The sequence below is a fragment of the Mytilus trossulus genome, chromosome 4 (genome assembly GCF_036588685.1).
Source record: "Mytilus trossulus isolate FHL-02 chromosome 4, PNRI_Mtr1.1.1.hap1, whole genome shotgun sequence".
Taxonomy (NCBI): Eukaryota; Metazoa; Mollusca; class Bivalvia; order Mytilida; family Mytilidae; genus Mytilus; species Mytilus trossulus.
This window is the reverse complement of record NC_086376.1, coordinates 63,574,462-63,600,874: the sequence shown is the minus strand read 5'-3', so window position 1 is coordinate 63,600,874 and position 26,413 is coordinate 63,574,462. Positions and strand designations below refer to the sequence as shown.

At 31.9% G+C, this 26,413-nt stretch overlaps 1 protein-coding gene across 6 annotated transcripts; it reads left to right on the top strand.

Annotated features, from left to right (window-relative positions):
• The first annotated feature begins 710 nt into the window (after nucleotides 1–710).
• Nucleotides 711–26,413, top strand: LOC134715738 (general transcriptional corepressor trfA-like). 6 transcript variants are annotated; one of them, XM_063578133.1, is made up of 7 exons: nucleotides 711–968; nucleotides 17,830–18,065; nucleotides 18,811–18,853; nucleotides 19,670–20,907; nucleotides 21,849–21,884; nucleotides 24,793–24,867; nucleotides 25,636–26,413. In XM_063578133.1, the coding sequence occupies exons 1-7, from the start codon at nucleotides 892–894 to the stop codon at nucleotides 25,788–25,790; spliced, it is 1,860 nt and encodes a 619-aa protein (XP_063434203.1). In that variant the 5' UTR covers nucleotides 711–891; the 3' UTR covers nucleotides 25,791–26,413. The 6 variants fall into 6 exon arrangements, with proteins under 6 accessions (XP_063434203.1, XP_063434205.1, XP_063434206.1 ...); XM_063578135.1 differs by lacking the exon at nucleotides 711–968 and adding an exon at nucleotides 5,163–5,290; XM_063578136.1 differs by lacking the exon at nucleotides 711–968 and adding an exon at nucleotides 7,696–7,949.

Genomic DNA, 26,413 nt, shown 5'->3' with positions numbered 1-26,413 from the left:
TGATGAGTTTGATCCGTCAGTGATTTTTTATCTTTTAACAAATCACAGTTAGTATAAATTAAAATATAAACTAATTCAAGCATAAAGTTATATAATTTTGGATTAACTTTTCCAACGACGGCAATGGACATTTGAGCGCATTGACAGGACATTTGAGCGGAAAAAAAAGGACGTTTGAGCCCCAAAGTATAGGACATTTGAGCGCCTAAATTTTAGGACATTTGAGCGAAAATAAGAATAAGCGTAGGACATTTGAGCGAAAACAAGTCTTGGATAGAGAATTGTCTTATTGGCAATCATACCACATTTTCTTACGAATATAGTTCATTAAATGAGGAGTTTACCAACAAAAAGATTAAAACATATTTTAATTGTAAAAAACAAAGCACTAAAAACAAAGCACTGTCATAAAACATAAAACTCGGCAACGGCATTATTTACAAGTCTGTTCGGGCTTGGAACTTATATCCCAGGCTTCTGACATAAAAATCCCTCGTAATTTCCTGCTGGCAGTATATTCTAAAAAAAATCTTAATTCGTGTAAAATTATCAGGGAAAATTTCGCTCAAATGTCCTGTCTGAAAACTCAGGTAAGGTTAATATCCCGGCGCTCAAATGTCCTATGAAGTCGGCGCTCAAATGACCCTATGTGCTTTTTTCTTTTTCGCTCAAATGTCCTATGCCCTCAAACGAAGCAGATTATGATCAACGCAAGCGAAAATCCATTAATCAACAACATTCGTGTTAATTACCTTATCTTTAATCGGGATTAACAATAAATACAATAATATTTAGTATGGCAAGATGTCAATAGTGGACAACAAGTTTTCAACTGAAACAATGAAAAAATGATTTTGAGTTTACATATGTGATAGTTATGGACTATTCTGGATGGCGGCTGTAAGTTTACCATTAATAAGGAAAGTCCAGTTTATGCCTGGCGGTAATGAAAGAGACCTCAGATCAAAGTAAGTTTTAAAGCTGCGTGTATCACATTATGTATTTACTAACTTCCATATTTTAGCAGTAAACATTTGCCGCTAATGTTACTATGTAGAATTTTAAATCTGATAAAAATCCGAACGGCATACTGGTAAACATCATCCTAAATATTGGTAGTTACTAAGCTTCAGTTATTATTTTACAATTGTTTAAATGACTTTTTATCAGTTTGATTTTGATGACAGATTTTAAGAAGCGTCCGTCGAAATCAATCACAACTTATGCTTTTGTTTCTATACACGGGAAAATTTGGATTTTGATATTTATAGCTAACCATACCGTATGGGGTTTCCTCGTAGTTAAACGATGTTGTCTGTAATTGCTTACATGAACTTCATTAAACTTTGATGGATAATTGTCTCATTGACCACATCTTCTTTTTGTATGTACTCAGTACAAAATGATGTCGAGAGGCCAATGTTCTGTATTAAGTGCAATTTGTCTGCACCTATATTATATGTTGCTGTAGTGAATCGTGCAACAAGTGTTTATGTTATATGCCATGCAACTGTTTTAAAATTATAAATGGGTAAAGGGAACATGTCAATCCGTCAACGAGTTTATACATGTATTTAGTCAATTAGTAGTCGATCATTACATCTAAATTTCTAAACATTTATGTATTATGTTTATTAAGGATATACAGTTCAGGGGAAATGGGTTTTAACCTTTAATACACAATATGACATAACCTTTTAGAATATCTTTTCTACCGTAAAACATGTGAATATATATAATGAATAGAAATACAATGTAACAGTCAGGTCATGTATGAACATACACAGCACGTCTCTTTGTTATATGAAACCTTGCAAGAACGGGTCTTGTTGCGTATGCATACACATTACATTGTTAAACAGGTGCCCCTTATATTAGACTCTACTTTGCATACACATTACATTGTCAAACAGTTACTCCTTAAATAACAATTTACTTTGCATACACATTACATTGTCAAACAGTTGCTCCTTAGATTACAATTTACTTCGCATACACATTACAATATCAAACAGGTGCTCCTTATATTAGACTTTACTTTGCATACACATTACATTGTCAAACAGGTGCTCATTAGATTACACTTTACTTTACATACACATTACATTGTCAAACAGGTGCCCCTTAGATTACACTTTACTTTGCATACACATTACATTGTCAAACAGGTGCCCCTTAGATTAGATTTCACTTCCTGGACACTTGAGGTTACTGTGTCCATACTTTTTTTTATTTATATCTTTGCTACTTTTTGTATCATATTTTGGTATTTACTTATGGTTATTTCTCATTTATAAAACCTCGTATTGAAACAATATAAGAATTTATTTTATACAAATGAAGTAAATAATTATCAAAATTCTTGTTGAATGACAACATAAAATGATAAAAACAAAACATAAAATCGTATTGACGGCGATTTCATTGAAAGCTTTGTTTATTCCGTCAACAGAGGGGAGGGGGGAGTAAAACAAAATATCCCTCAGTTTTGGCTATATAATATATTTACAGTAATTAGATATTTGAATTAAAAACAGTCTACAAATAGGCAATAACTGCTTCACTGTACAATCAGTGATGTGTTTATCCATCCTTATATGAATTAAATAATGCGTTACATTGGTTTTATACACATGCAGTTATACATTCTTCTCACGTACAAATTAGAGACGACACTTTTCCTCTTAATATGTGTAAAATGAATGAACAAATTACAAATGCCTTGAATAGACCCTCTCTTCTATTTAAAATGTTAGAAACCTTGAATGATTGTGTCTTTTACAACGAAATGAAAACAGTGTAATGTTTGCCCTTAGTGTAAAATAAATAAGGTTGATTTCATTTAAACGTGTTCTTATGTTAATTGTATACATTTGGGGATTTAAATATTTGGTGTGATTAAGATTATTTTGAAATAGTTAGATGCTTAATTATAACATGTTGACTTTTACATTATATATTAGTAAAATAGTTAAAAGTCGCCGTATTAAAGTGGGGGTGTTTCTGGCTTTATGCATGTTTATAAACTCACTTGACTGTATCTTCTTATGTACTGTAATGAGTATAAAGGATGTGCTTGTCGTCTATGATTACTGATGGTATAAAATGATAAGCCTGATTTTTAATATGATGAATCCGTTAAACACTCACCCAAATGTTCTTGTCCCAATACCATTTCAGGCCAATTAGGACACTCTTGTATTTAAGATCATGCTGGTGTTAGTACCGTTTTAGGCCAATTAGGACACTCTTGTATTTAAGATCATGCTGGTTATGGTACCATTTCAGGCCAATTAGGACACACTTGTATTTAAATTGGTGTCAAACTGCTTGTTTATTTTTCTGATTGACCATTCAGTGTAAATAAATGTTTTCTCTAAAATTTGGGTATGATTTGTTTTAATAACAGACATATTATTGTTATATGTCAAGAATATAAATTTTTATAACAGTAATCATTTTAAGTGCATATAATAAAAACAAAAGTGGAATGAATGCGAATAAGACTTCCGAAGTCTGTGGCCGATTGAGAGACCACACGATGTCTTTTTGTGGTTATTTGTGTCGTAGGGTTGCTGTATGACTGATGTTTTTATACACATCCCGTTCTATTCAGTCAAAGCGGAAGTATAATATTTCACAGGTTGTCAGATATCTACCGTATCCCACGTAGACTTTAAATTCCGTTAAATAAGTCATTAAAACATTCGTTTAGCCGAGGGTGTACATAATTTTATTGTTGATCTTCACAACCAAATAAATCCGCTGCTTTTGTGATTTAAATAGAAGTCGCTAACAAACAAATAAACAAATAGAGAAGAATAAATAATTTGATAGAGAGAATTTGTAATTCCATTTAGACATACTTATAGATTGAGAAATATATGTCACATAATTCTTTGAAGCTTAAGCAACACATACCAAAAAGATAAAGCTTAAGTAATAAAGACATCTTGATAGTATTTATAAATAAGGAGACGGTGTTGAATATCAGTGATACAGTCTATTAAAAGTCTTAGCCTTAAAAATCTTTTAAATGTTCTAGCAAGTAACGTTATACTGCTAGGTTTTCCATCTGCATACAACGATATCTATTCCAAATAACAAAAAAAAAACAATCTATCAAAGCCAGGCTAAAGGGTACTGCTAAACTTTCTTCTCTTTTGATGAAATGAATTAGATAAGTGCACTTAAAAAATCAGAATGTATGTATATACGGTCTATGTTCTTCTTATTGTTTTAAATAGTATCAAAAATATTTGACTTCTTGAACTTTTACACAAACATTTCAGAATCATTTCAAAATTGCTTTATGGAAAAACTCCACATGTGTTTGTTATGTATTTTTATTTCTATCCAACTGATGAGTTGATAGATAAAGTTGAACCTGTTTCAACTGATTTGTATAGTTCGTTCTTATAATGTACTGTTAAACCACTGTCCCAGGTTAGAGGAGGGTTGGGACCCGCTAACGTGTTTAACCCCGCTACATTTCCATATGTATGTGCCTGTCCGAAGTCAGGAGACTGTAATTCAGTGCATGTTGTCGTTAACTTTGTTGCTGTGTAACATATTTGTCGTTTATTGCTGTGTTACATATTTGTTTTTCGTTCAGTTTTTATACATATATTATGCCTGATTTATTATTCCGGTAGTTTTCTCTTTTGAATTGAAAATAATATTTATGATTTTGAGGCCTTTTATAGCTGACTATGCGGTATGGGCTTTGCTAATTGTTGAAAGCCGTATGGAGACCGATAGCTATTGAATTTTGTGTCATTTGGTCTCTTGTAGAACTTTAGTTTCTTAATGGCTTATAAATTTATCAACGGACAATTAAAAAAATGTTGTCAATCATATGACTAGAACTCAAATACTTACTACTATCTGATAACTAGTTAAATATAAACTTTGTTTGACTTGGTTTTTCAATATCTTTTTGTCCAATACTTTATACACCAATTATGTGAGTTACAAGACTTCATTGAAGTCTTATAGTACAGTTGTCCGCGTCATTTATAACTTGAGTAAATTCTTTTATTTACACAACGAATTTAGATCTACCACCTTGTTTAATTACTTCGGTACTTTCCAACAATTTTAGAAAACGTTGTCATAATACAAAAGTCTAGATTTAAATATCAATTCGCCCTTCGATTTGAATTATCAATATTCAGGAATAGTTCAAGCGCACAATATGATAGACTTTTAAATTTCATAATCGACAACAAATAAGTTAACATATTTGTAGTATGACACCCGAGACTCTCCCACCAATTTTTAAACAAACGTGAGTACTTGACTATTTTATATTTGATAAAATAAAATTATTACTTCAATTTTCTATTAAAATAATTATTTTTACTTTAATTAATTATACAAAACTACACCCGATAACATTAATGAAACAATGATGGTGTTATTAATTATAATGATTATAATAATTGAATAAAATCATAATTACGATAAAGTAACTTAACCACAATGCTGATTTTAAAAAAGAAGAACTATTTTGGTTATGTATAAAGGTTTTTGGCGAAAGTGAAAACATCTGAAATAATTCCTCTAAGCTTTTATTTTTTTTTATGATAGAGATCAGACATAATTTATAATGATATAATTATAATGAGCTATAAGTTTGTTGAAATTTGTGTTACCATGGTTTATATTGATATCAATTAATCCACGTTGAACCAGTCGTTCGAAATAAAACCATTTTGTTTTTCGCTTCATCCAACGTTTTTTTTTTTTATCAATTTCAAGATAAAAATAACTTATTCATGTAAAAGAAGATATGAATGTAAACGTTTTTAAAGATGGGGACACACAAGACGGTTGCTAAAATAAACCAATGAATCGAATAATATAAACACTTTGTATTGACCTTAAATGTTTTTTGGTTAGGATTATAACTTATTAATCATGGTTTTTTAATCTTTTTGTACCTGCTGTGTAAAATTCTTATATATAAGATTACTGCAATCCCCTTCCCTTTTCATGAATGTAACCTACCGAATTAGACTATTCACCGGGTTTGTAAAAACATGAGAAATACGACGGGTGCCACATATGGAGCAGGATCTGCTTAACCTTCGAGAGCGCCTTAGATCACCCCCAGTTTTTGGTGGGGTTCGTGTTGCTCAGTCTTCAGTATTCTATGTTGTTTCTTGTGTACTATTATTAGTCTGTTTGTCTTTCTTTTTCATCCATGGCGTTGTCAGTTTATTTTCGATTTATGAATATGACTATTCGTCTGGTATCTGTCGCCCCTGTTGTGACGTAATATAGTAAGAAGTTGTGGTATGATTTCAAACAAAACATCTGTCCACCAGATACCAAATGGAGTTGATGTGAGCAAATTAAGGTCACACTACGACCTTCAACACTAAGCAAAAGAAATATCGTTTTCTATCCTTTAAAGCCCTAACATGACAAAATGTAGAATGTAAAACAAACACATCCAAACGCAAAATCTATCAGTCTGACGATCATACAAAACAATAAGTGGCTTCAAAACGTGTTGTTGACTACAGCGAATCTGATGTTCCTGCAAGAATCACGAGTATTGGCATTAATTTAAAGATAGGTATCAAATCTATATCATTATATATATGTATATTAAATTTGTACTAAGTTGTATAAAACCATTATTTAACACTTTATCTGCTGTTTTGATCGTATTAGCTTATGTTAATTTTGATATTAACCTTGATGAGAAGCGATTTACACTAGTGTATACTTATCTTTATCAATAATAACCTCATATTTAGAATGATTTGATTTAAATAAATTTAAATGCAGCAGATAAAATTTGGTAGAAGAAAGTTCAATGATTTAATTACGTGTCATGTATGAGCAGCATGTCAAGGGTTTTTATCAACAAATCATTAATCCCAAAACTGTTAATGTGACTTCCATGTTGCAAAATAGTATAATAGTGAATAATCTATCTCCATCAAAACATACCTGTCAACTGGGTACATTGGCAAAAATTGATAAATATGCTAAAAAGTTGGTGAAATCGTTATTATTATCATCATCATGACAGACATCATTGAATTATTATATCAATAATTTTATATTTAAAATGTAGTTTATTTTTTGAGGTGTTTAAGTTTTGTTTGTCGATTTGTTGTTCTTATTAATGTTTTTTTGTTTTATCTTAAATCTATCGTTTGCATTCTCTTTGATGTTTATATGTGTTTAAGGGTTGAAGTTTTTATTTTATTTTTTGTAAAAACAACATTTTGAAAGAATCAATGAATCATGCGAAGATATGTGCATAAGATAGCACAATACTTTTATTAACAGACACCAAGCGGTCGATCGTTTTATTGACAAGTTTCAAATAACATTAAATCTATCAGGTTCAATATGAATGTTTTAATAAACACTCACATCGCAGATATCTCGGACAAGCAAATAGGTATTAGACGCTCCTCTGTTGTTTGCTCTGTACAACCCAAGGGACATTAATTGGTATTTCATACTTCTAAAGTATGTCTCATTGAGATAACGGCTACTGAAGTGTACTGTGTATTGCCGCTCTCACACTCTTCAAGTGCTGTTTGAAACTCGGTAATAAATTTAAAATATTTAATAAATACAAGTAGCGAATAAAGACCAGCATACCGTGACCAAATACGTAAACAAAAATAGTCCGTTTAATCAAATTATTAGTATTGTTACACAGATAGCTTTTCCTTTTATTCTGTTAAGTCGACATTGATGTGGCATGTTTACAATTGTGATTGTAAAATATTTAAATAGTATGTGTTAGCATGTATGACAGGGACATATAGTTTTTATACATCTTCCTTAGAAGCGAAAGACGGATTTTCAATTTTTAAAAGGAATATCAAAATAACTACTCAATCAATGAAATCAGTGAAATTCAAAGAACATTTTATTTGATGTATATAACAGTAAATGATGTTAACACTACGAAGGTCAGTTTTATATTATATGATATTATTGTAACTGTGAATCCATTTATCATATATACACAGTATATAATAAAATTAAAGATACCAATTTTCTTGCACCAGATGCGCATTTCGACAATACATGTCTCTTCAGTGATGCTCGTGGCCAAAATATTTGAAATCCAAAGCTTATATCAAAGATGAAGAGCTATAATCCAAAAGGTCCAAAAGTATAGCCAAATCCGTGATAGGAATCAGAGCTTTGCATGAGGGAGATACATTCCTTAATTTATAATAATTTCTAATATTTTGTAACAGCAAATTTTAATAACACAAAAAATCCGTATTTTCATGCCAGTACCGAAGTACTGGCGACTGGGCTGGTGATACCCTCGAGGACTAATAGTCCACCAGCAGAGACATCGACCCAGTGGTTGTAATAAAATTAACGGTACCGATTTACTTGCACCAAATGCGCATTTTGACAATATATATAAACGTATTGCCTAGAAATCATCCGAGACTACTGGATCAGTCTAAAGTCCTGAGTCTAATAGGTCTTTAAGTAAATTAGATACTGACAAACGACATCTTACAAACTTGTTGTAATTGATTACCGACTTTTGGAACGAGATGCTGGTTTCAAATGCTTGTCTTTTGACCCTAGATATCGGGTTCATATGCCCGTGTTATTTAGTTTGTCTATTGGCCCTAGATACCTGTTTCACGTGCCTGTGTTATTTAGTTTGTCTTTTGGTCCTAGATACCAGTTTCATATGCCCGTGTTATGTAGTTTGTCTTTTGGCCCTAGATATCGGTTTCATATGCCTGTGTTATGTAGTTTGTCTTTTGGTCCTAGATACCAGTTTCATATGCCCGTGTTATGTAGTTTGTCTTTTGGTCCTAGATACCAGTTTCACGTGCCCGTGTTATTTAGTTTGTCTTTTGGTCCTAGATACCAGTTTCATATGCCCGTGTTATGTAGTTTGTCTTTTGGCCCTAGATATCGGTTTCATATGCCTGTGTTATGTAGTTTGTCTTTTGGTCCTAGATACCAGTTTCATATGCCCGTGTTATGTAGTTTGTATTTTGGCCCTAGATATCGGTTTCATATGCCTGTGTTATGTAGTTTGTCTTTTGGTCCTAGATACCAGTTTCATATGCCCGTGTTATGTAGTTTGTCTTTTGGCCCTAGATACCTGTTTCACGTGCCCGTGTTATTTAGTTTGTCTTTTGGTACTAGATATCGGTTTCATAAGCCTGTTTTATTGAGTTTGTCTTTTGGCCCTAGATATCGGTTTCATATGCCCGTGTTATGTAGTTTGTCTTTTGGCCCTAGATACCTGTTTCACGTGCCCGTGTTATTTAGTTTGTCTTTTGGTACTAGATATCGGTTTCATGTGCCCGTGTTATGTAGTTTGTCTTTTGGCCCTAGATACCTGTTTCACGTGCCCGTGTTATTTAGTTTGTCTTTTGGTCCTAGATATCGGTTTCATGTGCCTGTTTTATTGAGTTTGTCTTTTGGCCCTAGATATCGGTTTCATATGCCTGTTTTATTTAGTTTGTCTTTTGGCCCTAGATACCTGTTTCACGTGCCTGTTTTATTTAGTTTGTCTTTTGGTCCTAGATATCGGTTTCATGTGCCCGTGTTATGTAGTTTGTCTTTTGGCCCTAGATACCTGTTTCACGTGCCCGTGTTATTTAGTTTGTCTTTTGGTCCTATATATCGGTTTCATGTGCCTGTTTTTTTGAGTTTGTCTTTTGGCCCTAGATATCGGTTTCATATGCCTGTGTTATGTAGTTTGTCTTTTGGTCCTAGATACCAGTTTCATATGCCCGTGTTATGTAGTTTGTCTTTTGGCCCTAGATATCGGTTTCATATGCCTGTGTTATGTAGTTTGTCTTTTGGTCCTAGATACCAGTTTCATATGCCCGTGTTATGTAGTTTGTCTTTTGGCCCTAGATACCTGTTTCACGTGCCCGTGTTATTTAGTTTGTCTTTTGGTACTAGATATCGGTTTCATAAGCCTGTTTTATTTAGTTTGTCTTTTGGCCCTAGATATCGGTTTCATATGCCCGTGTTATGTAGTTTGTCTTTTGGCCCTAGATACCTGTTTCACGTGCCCGTGTTATTTAGTTTGTCTTTTGGTACTAGATATCGGTTTCATGTGCCCGTGTTATGTAGTTTGTCTTTTGGCCCTAGATACCTGTTTCACGTGCCCGTGTTATTTAGTTTGTCTTTTGGTCCTAGATATCGGTTTCATGTGCCTGTTTTATTGAGTTTGTCTTTTGGCCCTAGATATCGGTTTCATATGCCTGTTTTATTTAGTTTGTCTTTTGGCCCTAGATACCTGTTTCACGTGCCTGTTTTATTTAGTTTGTCTTTTGGTCCTAGATATCGGTTTCATGTGCCTGTTTTATTGAGTTTGTCTTTTGGCCCTAGATATCGGTTTCATATGCCTGTTTTATTTAGTTTGTCTTTTGGTCCTAGATTCCAGTTTCATATGCCCGTGTTATGTAGTTTGTCTTTTGGCCCTAGATATCGGTTTCATATGCCTGTTTTATTTAGTTTGTCTTTTGGCCCTAGATACCTGTTTCACGTGCCCGTGTTATTTAGTTTGTCTTTTGGTCCTAGATATCGGTTTCATGTGCCTGTTTTATTGAGTTTGTCTCTTGATCCTAGATACCGTGTCATGTGGTAGACTGCAATCTTTATTATTCATAATTAACAGTAATACCAAATTAGGGAATTTAATTAGATGTACAATGTGTAATAAGGAATTCCGAAGCATAGTTAATTTCATAGACAAGACAAGACAAGACAAATACTTTATTAAAAAGTCTCACCACTTAACTGTTACACATAAAATATACAGCTTTTTAAAACACAATTTTAACAACAAGAGTCACTCTATAAAGAGTTATGAGATACTATAAAACAATTTTTCTTAAATTATAATACAAATACAACTTAAGTCAACTATCATGAATATAAAATACATTTTCGCTTTATCAAAATGTCATAGCAGATTTTAGCAGTATAAATCATATCACATGCACTTGAGGATTTGATGTAAAAGGCCCAAATTGAGCACATCCGATACGATGAAAAATCCCACCACACAAGCATGTGTTTAACAAAAACTAAACGCTTAACACCACTTAAGTGTCTATATGCAGAAACTAGTTGATACAAATACATATAATAATCGAATATTTCAACACTAAATATATAGGTTAAAAATGGTTTTGCATACATTAGATCTTAATCCAAATTGGGACTTATCTTTATTGACTTTAGACATTACACATGTTTATAATCAAGAATTTTTTAATACTTTAGCCTTTTGTATCCTTTTGTAATGGCCTTTTTAAATAGTGAGTTGATTTTGAAACACTTTATTAAATAATCAGTAAAAATAATATGAAACATTACATATCTTGTACAATTCTATGTGAATTATTTTCATGCATGTGTGTAAATTGTAACCATTTGATTGGGGCTTAAGTACCAGCAGTTCGCCATAACTTGTTTGTTTTGCTTGTGTTTTGAATTATGACTTTTACTGTTTTATAAATTTGTTACCATGCATTCTGGGTGAATAATACCATCAATGCTGAACTAAGAAATATTTTAAACGAATTATAAGTTTTCCATTCAAAAGTTGCTTGGCGAAATATTTAAAGTAAAGATAAACTGAAAGGTATGCGCTTATTTTTCATAAAATACAGCCCTTTAACACATTGAACGTTGGAATTACTCCATTTATTTTTAATATCCAGTATTTGTTTTCTTCCAATCATGTGTATTTTAGTATTAGTGAATTGAATTATGATTTGAATTAAATGTTTTAGGAATTATTGTTGTGTGTACTTTTATATTTTCTTGTCTTTGTTGCTTTTAATGAGTTTAACAAACAAATCAATACCTGTTTTATAAACCTATTATGCTTTTGTACTTTACAAAGGCGTTTTATTATTCAATACATAGATTAATTAGCACATTCATATTTAAAAATCAGAGGATGGTTGAAAATAGGAACGGTCAAATTATTATACTTTAAAAATTCAGGCCTTTATAAGAGATTTCTTGCATCCTTTTAGTTGACCATCCTATAATTTGAATAATTCTATATTTTACCGTGGAGACGGTCTTACCTTAAGTGACTTTACAATCAAAAATAAGTTCGGACCAAACATATTTGTAACTAAAACCAGACGATTTAGATCATTAGACATTGACTTGTCGTCCGTTGTTGTTTATGCTTTTTGTGCTTTTCTTTTTGTATCAGTTGACAATCTTAGATATGTTCAGCCGTTGAAATCAAACAACTTTTCTGAAGTTCTTCCGACTTAGTTTATTCTGGAGACCAATGAACTAGGATATGGCTATGGTATACAGAATAGAGTAAAATGGGCAAAAAAGAGAGAGAGAAAAAAAAGAGAAAAATTTACCAAAAAAAATAGAGAATAGCGAGATGCGAAAATATTAAAAGTAGAAAATAATGGGCAAACAGTATAAAGAATAGAGAAAACTGGGCTAACAGTATACAGAATAGAGAAAAATTGTGCTAACAGTATACAAAATAGAGAAGATTGGGCTAACAGTATACAAAATAGAGAAAATTGGGCGACAGTATATAGAATAGAGAAAATTGGCCTATAAGATAAATAATACAGAATTGACCCCCTCCCCATTCAAGACCCTCATTAATTAGATCTGTATATTCGTGCATGTTGCATAAAGTACTTCCTTTGTCGTTTATTTTAGTCTCATTCCCGTTATCCCACACATCTTTATATTCCTATTGTAACCAGACAAAACATGGATTGGTTTACTTAATTTTCAATTATATGGTAACTTCTTTAAAAGTTGCCAGATTTAATTTTAATCAAAATGTCGAACCTAAACCAACACTGTGACATTTTTTTTTTTGTGTGTGTCAATTTTCGAAGTATTTTACCGTTTTATTGTGCATCATCAATGGCTGCATTTTGGAGACCATTGATATGTAAATCAGTTTATGGGGACGTCTGGCATGTTTACCAAATTAATAACGATCCAATCCAGGATATATTCGTCTCTTTGTTGTTTCTGGCATATAAGTATTTAAAATTCTAAGTTTTTATATATTGTTCTCAAATAGATTGTTTGGATATAATTTGCCTAAATAACTGTGAAAAAGAATATAACTTATATAATATACAATAGATGAAGGTCAAATGTTATATAGATATCGGTTGGTCTTTAAATTGAGAAAACAAATTAGATTTTTAATACTTATATTATATAATAAATCTTTACCAAGACAAACAATCATGCATAGTGGGTGACCTGTTTTGACACTGATCGTTCAAACCATCATGAGTTATAGAAAACAAAATAGGAATATTCACAGAAAAGCAGTCAAGAAAATAAAGCAAGAAATTTTAGTATGGTTTTTAAATTATCATCCTATTACTTGGATTGATGATTTTGTTAGCAATTTTCCCAAATTATTTCGAATTAATGTTTTTTAAGTCTTTTATTTTACAGTTTTCTCACGCTATTAGCCAATGGTCGAGCGTTCACATCCATTTTATAGAAATACTTTTATTCACAAAGTTATTATAACTACCTATTAAATTTGTTTATGACGTAAACGAAAATGAGTAATCAAATTAATTTTTTTGTTATTGGCATATACATATGAACTTTTTTGTCAATCATAAAAGGACGAAACATTCAAGGGGGTTGTAATTCGAAACTACAAATTTGAGAATAATATCTCACAACGAACGAAGGAAAGTACATTCAGGTTCACGTCTTTAAAACGAAATTTAATTTGAATGTACCTATGCGTTATCAACTGGAAAGATCTTACTGTTTATCTTATATTTATTTTAACTATTTTGATTTAAATTTTCCGCCACTTTCCAAAACCTCTTCAACAAACATTTGGATAAGAGAACTGAGCATGTGCAAGAAAACTGAAGAATTGTGTATTTAGTTCTCTGAACAAACAGTCTTTATATACTATCATTTACTACAACGGTATTGTAAAGATTCCGATGCCTTTGATGGCTTCCCATACGAAATAGGTCGTGCACATTTTTGTATGATGACAGGAAGGTGTGTACAGCCTCGCGTTGATATTGGTCTTATTGGCAATCATACCACATCTCCTTACTTTACGTTTTAAATAACGACAATGGTAAATTTATCTCCGTGCCTTATAGTATTGCATTGACTGCGAATGATTAAAGGAAGACCGGTTGGGAGTTCAAAAACTTGGTGAAACCACACCACATGACCGTGTTTCTGTCTCAAGTAGTGGGCAAGATAAACAGTTGTAAGGGGATTTTAGTTGAAATAAAGGATGATTGATGGTACCTGCATGTTCAATTCATAGATATTTTTTATTTCTTTATTTTTTGGCACTGATATAGAATCATATTCAAAACAGTGTGGCTGTGGCCATTGATTGACGTCCTTAATTCATCCAATGTCTGGGACATATTATGTGAAGGTTTGTTACTTATTTAAGAATTTAAACTGTAGGGTCACCAAAGTTTCTTAACGCCTTTAATAATTAAATAATTTGAAAAATTAATCAGGAATAACCTTTATGTTTTGATTTATATCATTGAAATAAATCATATAACATCGTGTTATTCGTGATTAATTTTTCGAATTACTTTATTTTGGTATTGAGAACCTTTGGTAACCCAACAGTTTAAGTGTCTTTAACAAGTACATAGTGAGCAGTGGTCGTTACAGACAAAAGTTCACATAATCTGTCCCAGTCAATGGGATAAGTTAGGACGTCAATCAAGGCCATAGCCACACTGTTTTGCATATGATTCTATATATTGACTGCGAGATTTGTTGCTCTTGCTGTGTAAATGCAGTAGAACGGTACCTGTTTACTGTCTCATTGACACATTATATCCCTTATGTCCTTTTATGCAATCTTTTCAATTCGAGTTTATTTTTTGTAGATACATGCCAGAGGCTGAATCATATCAAAATTCGCATTCGGTAACTAACATAAGTGATATAATATTTAATAGTTGGTTCAACTAAACGCAGCCGCTATGTAGCGTTTCAATTTTTCATTAATTGATAATGCTATAAAAAGTGTAAATAAATTGCAAATATTCAGAAATTCAATAAATTCACAGCTTGAACCATAGTCATTTAATTATTTCCAACAAAACTTGTTACTTGTGGTCGGTGAATATTATCGTAAGAGAAGTAGATTTTCCAATGCTTCATGTCTTCACACTGTGACCCTATTAAAATTTAATGTCTTCAAAGGACAAGCATTTAATGTTGGCAATAAACATATATTAAAGGGTTGTTGAATGATAATACATATATACGAATGATTTTCAATAAGATAAGACGTGTATCCATGCCTTGCAATATACAATATTAGAATATTGATGATTTAGGGTCGAAGGACGTGTATCCATGCCTTGCGATATACAATATTAGAATATTAATGTTTTAAGGTCGACATTATTGTGTACATGAACTAATATAAAGTGCAGTGCCCTCTGACAATCATACCCTTATCATTTCACGGACAGTTTGGCGTTTTTAATATGTATTTCCATTCTCAATTTTATATGTAAATAAAAAATAAGAAGATGAGATATGATTGCCATTGAGACAGCTATCCACCAAAGTTTTGATAAAGTGGATGTAAGCAATTATAGGCCAACACAGTCCACTTACAGTTCCACAGTAGAACCCTTGAATAGGTATTTACGTGCAAGAAATATGTACCTTACCAGCAAGATTTACTGTGATAGGATTTAACAGACGTGGCTGAGTATTTATACATCCATCATATTCCGTTTGTATCCGTTTGAAGCATTTTCAAAGCACTTGGCTATTGTACTATTTTTGTATGCGATATTGTTACCAATCTTTTGAATTTCATGAAAAAGTAAAAGCAATATTGGTTTACATAAGGCAGTTTTAATTTTCAATCGTTCTCGGCTGTGTTTATCCAAAAAATGTTGAACACTTACAATTTATAAAAAAAAATCATCTGGCTTAGCTATATGCCGATTTGCCTATTTTAAAGTCTATTCTACAGTTAATGAACCTTCTGGTGCATTATTATATATCTTAAACTGCCTATACTCAAATAGCATTGATTTGTAACAATCACGAAAGACTAAAGAAAATATGTATGCGAAAACAATGCTCTAAACTGCACGCCCTGTCTACCAAACAATCTGATCAGTGATTATATTAGACTTTTCCGTTCCATATTTTTTAGAGGGGTGTCAATTTACGCAGGATGTATAAATACACAGCTACGTCCATGTCTTATTCCATCTTGCTGGGAAGATGCCTCGCTCTTTGCAAATTAATACTATTGCAATAATTGTACGTGGGACATGTAAGTGACCTACTACAAGGTTAGACTCCTGAATTTCACAATTAACCCCATTTTAATGGCAGCACAATGTTACCGTCCTTCTTTCTTGTTCCCACTTTGCAGAACACGTCTAATTTGTATATAAGACCTAGATATGCGTTGAAACATTTGTCACTGGACGTTAAGAAAAAATCAATCACACTATCTGCTCAATTTATATTTATATGTATTTTCTTCTTTATTATATATTGATGGAATATACTGGTATTGTTTTTTAATTAAAATGTGTACACAGCGAGCCTACAGCGAGTGTTTGAGATATTTCAAATAATTGATAGCAAAAACAATGACAAAATGCTAAAATAAATAGTTGATATACAAAACAAAAACTGATTAAAACTATCTCTAAATTTTTCACAGGTTTCCGGTTAGTTAGTTTTGACTTGTATTTTGCCTAGTTATGTCGAATCCTGACGTTTAAATTGTATACCATCTTATATTTCCCCCGTGTGAAGTAATACCTGACATTGTTCTTTTCCTTTACAAACTCTTGATTGATATGTCAAAATATCAATCTTCAATTATTGTTATTCATTCAAATCTATGGCTTATTAAGGATTAAAACGTCATTTGAGGGTGATATAGAAAATTATTGCATTCATCAGTGGGAACGGGAACCATTCGATCCACTCCACTATTTCAAATCATAAGCAACAATTGTAAATAATTACTTAATACGTTTTTAAGGATCCCATATTGGTATAACAGTTTATGAATCACCCTGGATGTTTTAATCTTTCAATGTAAATTACAGTTCCAAAACATTTAATGTGAATCAAATACGTTTCGTTTTGTGTGTAATTCCAAGTAATGGTCATTTGATATCTACATGAATTACATTTGGCAATGTCACGATGTGATAGTAGTGGAATTGTTTTACAACGCAGCCATACTTGTATTTCTGACTATAGATCATCGGAGTTTACGCCGTTTGTTTATTATTTGTAAGTTTTTCTTCAATTCTTTTATATTGTTCTATTGTTTTGCATACAGTTAAACTTGTAGCGTATAAGTTAATATTTTGAATTTGAATTTAAATAGTAATGGACGCTGATTCTGATATTGTTATCGTACACAATTACTTCCTGTTAATATTTTTCTGAATATATACTCAATGTGTGCACGCTGCTTTGACTTTTATTTGTATTGCAGTTTTACGTTGGTTGGATTTTGAAAACAACAGTTGTATACAAGTGTGAGATTTGGAATAGTTAAACATAGTTTAACTATAACGTGCCCGGGGAGAATAGCTGTACATTAAATCATGGAATGACATTCGTGTTCAAGTTCTGGTTTCTCATCTTGATATTTGTTGTTTCATTTGTCACCAAAGGATACAGTTGTAGATTGTTTTCTATAGTTTTGTATCGGTAAATATTTTGTTCCCAATACATTTTTAAAAAAACGAATGAAATTTCTGACTTAAGTTATCGATGTATTCTCACAGCTTTTGCTCTTTTTTTCAGGGCGGACGTAAAGACACCGCAAAATAAACAATCAACGACAATAACACGTCTTCCACCAACAGGCAAAAACAACAGTCTAGTAGGGAATGGGGATATTAATCCCCACCGTCTTCCACCAGCTAATAATAACAAAAGTTTAGTAGGAAAACCAAATGGTGATGTGACACACAATAATAACAAGAAAAACAATGAGAGGAGACAGGAGAAACATGTGTCTTCGATACATAAACCGGATGGTAAATATATTGATCTGGTTACTTTTTAGTTGCTTCAATTCCAATGACTGATAATTTTATAAAGCAGATATTAGACTTTAAGATATATGTTTTATTCACTTTCAAATTATTTTCTCTCTCCGAGAATTTAAGTACAATTTAAGCAAGCATATTAAGCCAAGTCATGAGCCAGTAATTCAGTGGTCGTCGATTTACTTCTGTCATATATTGTTTTGCTTTTTTTATATATATAAATCAGGTCGTTTGTTTTCTCGTTTGAATTATTTCACATGTTGCGGGCTGACATAGTCACATACGGTATGGCTTATGCTTATGACAAAAGGATGTATAGTGGTCTATATTTGCTTACATCATTGAATGAGCTTTAATTTGAAAATTCTTTGTGTCTTAAGTTTTGAAAGAAGATATGTTAAACATTGAGAGAAAAAAATAACAATTTTTCATCAGCATCTAATTTTCAAACTATATCTGAACTTAAATGTCATAGTATTGTTTGCCAACATTGTGGGAATGGTCGTGTACCGTAACTTTTTTCAATTATATTATATATAAACGTTTAGTGATTGCATGCAGTCGGTGAAATGAAATTTAACATTTGCATCAATAGAAATGAATAATAAGTTTTATGTTGCACAACCGAGATTTACAACTGTGCATATAAAGCAACGTATCAAATATCCATTAATTCTTAAATCGACATGCCATAGGTGTAACGAGTTTAAACATAAGTTTCAATTTATTTCAGTTGTGACTTCTCAAAGCAACAGAAGCCAAACGAGAGAGAAAAAGTAAGTATAGTCGCATGGTATGCCATTGATAAGAAACTACTCAGTTTCTGTAAATTGAATATTCCTAATACATGTAACATATGTTGAAATATTATAAACGCTAATATTTTCGACACCCAGGTATGTATTGCCTTAGCTGTTATTGTGTATTGTACACATTTTTATTGAATTTTCGTTTATTAAAACTCTTCAACTTTGTGATATTTTATTTGGCATTGCAATGGTTTTGATTCGAAAGCCATTGAAAAGGTCTTGTCTAGCGTACAAAACTATAAGCCTGGTATCATTGATGAATTTTGTTTACCATACCAAAATAAACATGTAATCCTGGTATATCTGATGATTTTTTTTAGATGAAACTAATTTGTTTAATGTTGATATCTCGATTAATAAATTCAAATTTCGCATTTTCACCATTTATCAGAGCAGGATATATGATTACGTACCCTTATTGATCTTACGTTTTTGTAAATTGCGTATTCATGCATCATTTAAGTTAATTTAGTTTTCTAGATAATTGAATGCAAACCAAAATGAAATTACGTAATATAATGACACCTTTTACATTACAAATTCCTTTGTTAATGCTAAAATCTTGTCCATATGTTTTGACTACCGAAAATTTTACATATTGCCATGATCATTAAGAAATAACAGGTTTTTCGTTTAGTCCTTTGAACATTATAGTTACGAGTTAATAAATGCAAATAAAATGTGCATTTAAATAGCTAATAATACAAGGATTTAAATCTTCTCAATTTATTGTCATTTGTCAACCCATTGCTACACAATGGTAAAATTTCTCCTTTTTTGTAGTAGTGATGCAGAAAGAATGTCTGTTGGGAGTAATAATTCAAACAGAGTCCATGCGACCAGAGACAGGAATAAAATTTCATCGCCAAGAACTGACACAACAGAATATAGAATTCAAAATCCAAGGAGTAACCAAAGAGTGAATGGACAACCAATGTCTCCCAAAACAGAAATGTCAACAAACTCGCGAACTAGTTCCGAGTCCAGAGGAAGGAGTAAAGAGTTTACTTTCCGATGGAATGCCCCATCACGGAATACTTCACCCGAAGCCACTGACAAATCAAGCTCACCTCCATTAAAACAGTATAAACCTAGTGCTCAAGTCCAAAGTTTTTATTCTTATTTATACGGAAGATCAAAAAAGCGAAAGACCGCATTAACATCGTCTCCTAAACATAAACCAAAAGAAATTTTAAAGAAAAATACAGATGTGATAATTGAGAAAGAGCGGCCGCAATCATTTGTGTTTCTCCGCAGTAAAACGGTTAAAAGAAGTGCTTGGGATACAGAGCCCGCCGAATTAACTTATAAACCCTCAACGAATGGACCTGAGGAAATTTCGCAAGCCTATGTTGGCGAAGAGTCTATTCGTGAAGCCGAAATGGCAGCTAAGCTACAGGAAATGGAAAAAGGTCAGACTAAACCAAAGGAAAACAATAAAGTTGTTCAAAAACGGTCTAAAATTCCTCCTTGGTATGAGAAAGAGTATGTACTGAATAGGAGACAAGCCGGTGTATATAGAAATATGTCCAATACGTACGGCAGTGAATCCAAAAAGCATCGAGAACAAAGGTTCGTCCAGAGACTTGCCGAGTATGAGGTGTATAAAGCGAAACAACAGTGGGAAGAATTGTTGGAAAAAGACCGAAGAAAACGAGAAACGAAAGAAAGACAAGTTTTACAGCTAAATGAATTACGACAACGATTCGAGGACGAAGCTTACCACCGTTTTCATACACAGTACGTCACTTCTCGCGTCCTTGAGCACGAGAAGATGAATCGTGATGAATATGGATTACCAGAAGACAACGAAGAAGACCAAGAACAACGAACATTTATTAAAAGGAAAAAAGCAGTTGTTCCGAAATCCCTCATTACAGAAGACATGATTCAGGATATTTACAAGAAGAAATTCAATAAAATTTTCGATGTTAACAAAGGGCAAGGTCTTGGCAGACGACCGAAAACACCAAAAATGGAAGGCATCGATACAGTTGTACTAGAAGAGACGGACAAAAAAGGTAAAGTCGGGGGGAAAAAACGTATATTATTATTGTTTTTAATTTGAGCTGTCAAAAAGACGGTTTCCTAATTGTCTGAATGTTAAGTGGAACTTAATATTTAAACATGTGTTCTATGCACTTTAACTGTGTGCTTGTTTAAAATTATGGTTGAGTCTTCCCCATCAAAGGTTTAACGGACACGTTTTTATTCTTATTTTACATGAGCCCGTTCTGCTCTTTGTGCACTTTAAAGTTTAATGTATGATGGGCTTTCCAACATCCACGATAAACTCGGGATGAAAGAAATTAATAAGATTGTATTACCCATCTAATGTTTCCTGTAATAGGATTGCAAAAATAAAGCATTTATACCATTATTATATATATATAGGTCAAATTAAGTTTATAAGGAAACTTATATAAAGTTTGTCAATTTCATTAATATTCTCTGTACAAAGGTAAAATAAAACTCGGGAATCATTGGTTTTCATATTATGTCATTTTTATAAAATTCACTTGTAAATTGTTAACAAAACGTGTTTTTCTCCGTCTAAAGTGAAATGTTCAAATTTACCTCTCTCGTGGTCGTTAAATGGGCTATAAAATTTCTTCTGTAATCATTCAGTTTGGAGGGGACAAACATTATTTTCTACTTTCTACTTTGATTTTTACCTAAAACAGGAAAACTTATAACTGAGAGTACATGTAATAAATAAATCTAAGTGATTCTTCAAACAAAAACTTTTATGCAAAAAATCAAATTGGAAGTACAAAAACAACATTAGTCAGGATCATTGATCAAAATGAATATGTATGCACTTTTTACATTTGCTGTGAAGTGGCATTAAAAGTTTTGTAATAAAACTTTCGTTTGATCACTGAGTTAACGAAATAAGTAAACTTGTATTAATGTAATTCATTTTGTTTATAGATCATGTATAATAAATTTGTTTTGATAGATATTGAGAGGCAACCTACACGTATACAGGGTTCTGGTATGGAAATATAAAACTAAATCTATTTTGTATCTCTTATTTAGCTTATGAACTCACTTTTTCTAAATATTTCTGTTTGTAGCTCTAAACAAATAGCTGTGTTTCTGGGAACATATTATATTCTTAAACCTAAAATTCAGTTGTTTGTTATTCGATTCGAATTTCTTATCTTTTATACTTTTACAAGTAAACATGGATTCATACTTTTTATGAAACCTAATGTGGGCACTTTTTTTCTCTTAAATTGTTTTAATTAGACTAAGAATCAAATCAGCCTTACTTAAAGACAAATTGTTACAAGACGTTTACTCCAAGGTGTTCAAGCGATACATAAGTCTCACTATGCGTTTATGGACATTGTTGGTCAATTATGTCATTCAGAATCACTTTAATTAAAATTTCATCATGTTGACTTTTTTTTAAATTTGTTTTAATCTCCCATTTAGCAGTAAATCTAAAATATATATGTATCAAAATACAAATGCAAAAGAATCAATAGTCCGATATTACAATCATCTTTGTGAACCGTAGGGGATTTGAAGTCAAATGTGACGTCTGATTGTCTTTATCGATCCTTCTTCGGACATGACACGTCAGGGGACACGATCTAAAAAAAGTCGTCAGACGTCAGAGTAATTTTGGTCCTATACAACTAGAATGTTGAACGACATTGGTCGGAATTGATGAACCGGATGTTGAACTGTCGCTACTGACATTGAGTTATGATTTACAGTTATAAGACGGTTATAAAAGTTCTATCACGATACTGTATAGTTACTTGTAATTCAACTACACTTTTTACTATTTGAGGACTTCATGTTATTCTGGTAGAACTAACTTTATTAATACATAATATCTTGGTATTTACATTTATCACAGAATAATCTTGGTATAATGTTGATGTTTTTATAGATATGTTAGAACTAGTGTGCATTTAATATAAAAACTAATCTAAAACTAACTATAACTATCTACTAGTTTTTTTCTTAACAGTCGAGATGTCTGCATGACATCAGGGTGCCAAGATGCACGTATCAATAAAGATTAATATCCAGGAGAGGAGAATACCAAATAAATATACATGTACTGGTTTATTCCCGATTGTCCCACTTTTTAATATTTTAGAGTTTTGATTGTCGCACATGAAAAGTTCTGACTGTCCTACATTATTTTATGATGTAAAATGTTCGAATCTTTGTTAAATGTGGTGTTGTGTATTTTTCGTTAAAGAAAACCAAAGTTCAGATAATCTAGTTTACTTCATGGGAGAGCCAAATAATAAATATCTATTTCTGCTTCAGTAGCGATATGGAAACTTTGGCCTCATTCTCTTTTTAAGAAAAACAAATAAACAAAAAATAACGCTTTAGTATTTTTTATGTGTTATAACTACAATCACTTTCTTTCAAGTTGCTATGCTATTTTTCGGCACAACTGAGCACATCTTTCGTGTTTTATATATATATATGCATTAACAAATTAACGATGTTATTTACAGTTGAACTATTATAAGTGGTTTTAAGTTATTTAGATCATTTAGGTTACCCTTTTCTTACAACTTTATCCAGAAAGTCAATCAATTTTATACAATTGAATGGTCTTTTACATAAAATGTAAAATAAATTATATACGAAGCCCCCATGGTATTATCCTGATGTTTTAATGAATAAATAATGTTCACATATATATACAATATGTTCATGTTTAGATTGAATTTAAGGTATTTAATAAAAATAGAATAAAAATATACCCCGATTCCAAAAGATTTAAATGGACAGTATTTTAGTACATTCCTTTCTATTACGTTTTTCAATTGATTGTTAAAATAAGCTGACAAAACTATAAAATATTTTTTCCCTCATAAATCAGATGGGTATTTATTCAGGCTTGGATTTTTTCTTATTCAAAATAAGATGTGGTTTGATTGTCAATGAGACCATAATGGCATGGAAATTATCAGCCTTTTTTTTGTGTACTTTCTTAAATTCATTTAAGACCATTGTCGGTGTTTTGTGCCTTTGGGTTGTTGTCTCATAAACACAGTACCCATAACTTATTTGTTTTGTACATTACAAAATTCATGAAATTTTATAAACTTTAAAATAAGGTCAGTTCCAGCTTAACAATTATCTGTTTCATAGCTTGTTGTTCAAATACTGCCGTATTTGTAAATATATAGATCAAATCAACTGAATTTTAATGTGCGTATTGTTATGCGTTTACTTTTCTACATTGGTTAGAGGTATAGGGGGAGGGTTGAAATCTCACAAACATGTTTAACCCCGCCGCATTTTTTAGCCTGTCCCAAGTCAGGAGCCTCTGGCCTTTGTTAGTCTTGTATTATTTTAATTTTAGTTTCTTGTGTACAATTTGGAAATTAGTAATGGCGTTCATTATCACTGAACTAGTATATATTTGTTTAGGGGGTCGCTACATTGAAGACCGGTTGGTGACCTTCTGCTGTTGTTTTTTTTATTTGGTCGGGTTGTTGTCTCTTTGAGACATTCCCCATTTTCATTCTCAATTTTATGAATACCCATTAAGATTGCTCAAAACTGATATTTGATATACTTTAGGGAATTTCAAGATTTTCTCCCATAGAATCACGACAAGGACATTCATGCCTAAAAGTTATACTTGAAGTACAATTGTATTCGTTTTTAATAGAAGTTTTTTTATGCAATTCTTTTAAGTCAGTTTTAAAATTTGCAATCTCAGTGCTCGAGAGAACATTTTCATCAATCAAATCATTCTATATAGCATTACATTTTAATCATTTTGAATAGGCATGAAATATTTCCCACTGGACGTAAAGCGAACAACAAAGATCATTCAGCTCAGACGCGTGATTCTCTCTGCATATAAAAACTATTTAAAGTGACATTCATATTTTGATTTTTTTTTTCAGGAAATACAAAAGAGAGAAAGAGAATGGTTAAAGAGGTTATCAAGGCAGCGGAAAAACAACTTGAAGTTAATAAAAGTACGTATTAAACCCAACAAGGGATGTTGAACACTATATCAGAGTAAAAGATACATGATTTATAAATCTTTATAATCAAAAGGCACACTCTCTTACCAATTGAAATATGCAGACCTGTTTGTGTTTTAAATAGTTTGTGTATCTCTTCGTATGTTAAGTTGAGAATGGAGATGGGGAATGTGCCAAAGAGACAACAACAATACCACAGAGCAGACAACAGCCGAAGGACACCAATGGGTCTTCAATGCAGCGAGAAACGCCCGCACCCGGAGGAGTACTTCAGCTGGCCCCTTGTTTAATATGATAAAATCACTGACTTTTTCTTACACAATAGAGAAAACTTCTTTCTTCGTGCTACAGATAAGTTCAAATCGTTAAAAAAGGGTTATTAAAAAAGGATCATCATAAATAAAGGCAACAGTAGTATACCTCTGTTCAAAAGTGATAAATCGATTGGGATCAAACAAATCTGGGTTACAAATAAAACCGAGGGAAACACATTAAATATAAGAGAAAAACAACGAAACAACACACACACTGAAGTGCAACAAAAAAAAACGACAATGCAACATACATAGAAACGAACCAAAACATAACAATAAAATCACTTTCGTATATTTGAGAAGTAACATAGATTGTTATGTGTAAGATATTTATGATTGGTCACGGTTTGTGGCATAGTCAAGCAGATATAAGTCTGGTGTTTTCTTCGTTTTCTAATAGCTTGTTTACTTAATAAATGAGTGTTCAAATCATTATTACTTTCAGAAGAGACAAGAAAACTTTCTAATGATGCCAAAAAGGAAGAATCGCAGACGCCTTCTATGAAGGACCTTGACCTTGATGACGACAGTGATGATGACGATATGGATGACATTTTCGAAAAAGCCAGGAGAAAATATGACTTAGATGTTGATGATTAGATGCCATAGTTAATTTATTTAAATTATTTTCTTAACAGTATATATATTTATCATAATGAGACTGTATTCCGGAATGTGCATGCATGGAGTCGTTCAGAAAAAAAACCCAGCTGTATATGTATGGTGTATCGCCTTTCTAAAATAAAGTACGATCATTGTAGGAAGAAGCGGTATTTTTATTTTTTTAGATATATTTTGATAACTGGAGAAGATGTTACAATGAGATAGATTCAAATTAGTTTTGAAACACCTTCGCCTCCATTGATAATTAATTTTATGTGAAGGCCAGTATGACCTCAATATGGGCTTCCTCAAACAATTATTGCCCTACTACCTCTGAATACTGTCAAAGTTCTTCAAGAACTAATATTTGAATTTTATTTAAGTGTCAATATCAAATAAATGTATATAAGTGAATTACACTTAACGGTTATATCTATAATATACCATGCAAAACAGTCTTATAAGTAAAGGTACAGTGCCAAAGAATTGTATTTCCATGTCACCAAAGGAACACTAAATATTAAGTAAAATTGTATGTATCTGATAAATTACTCTTTGTATTCATATTTTTAAGTATGTTTAAAGTGCAATGCTTAGGAAATAAAATATTCTTCTTTCAA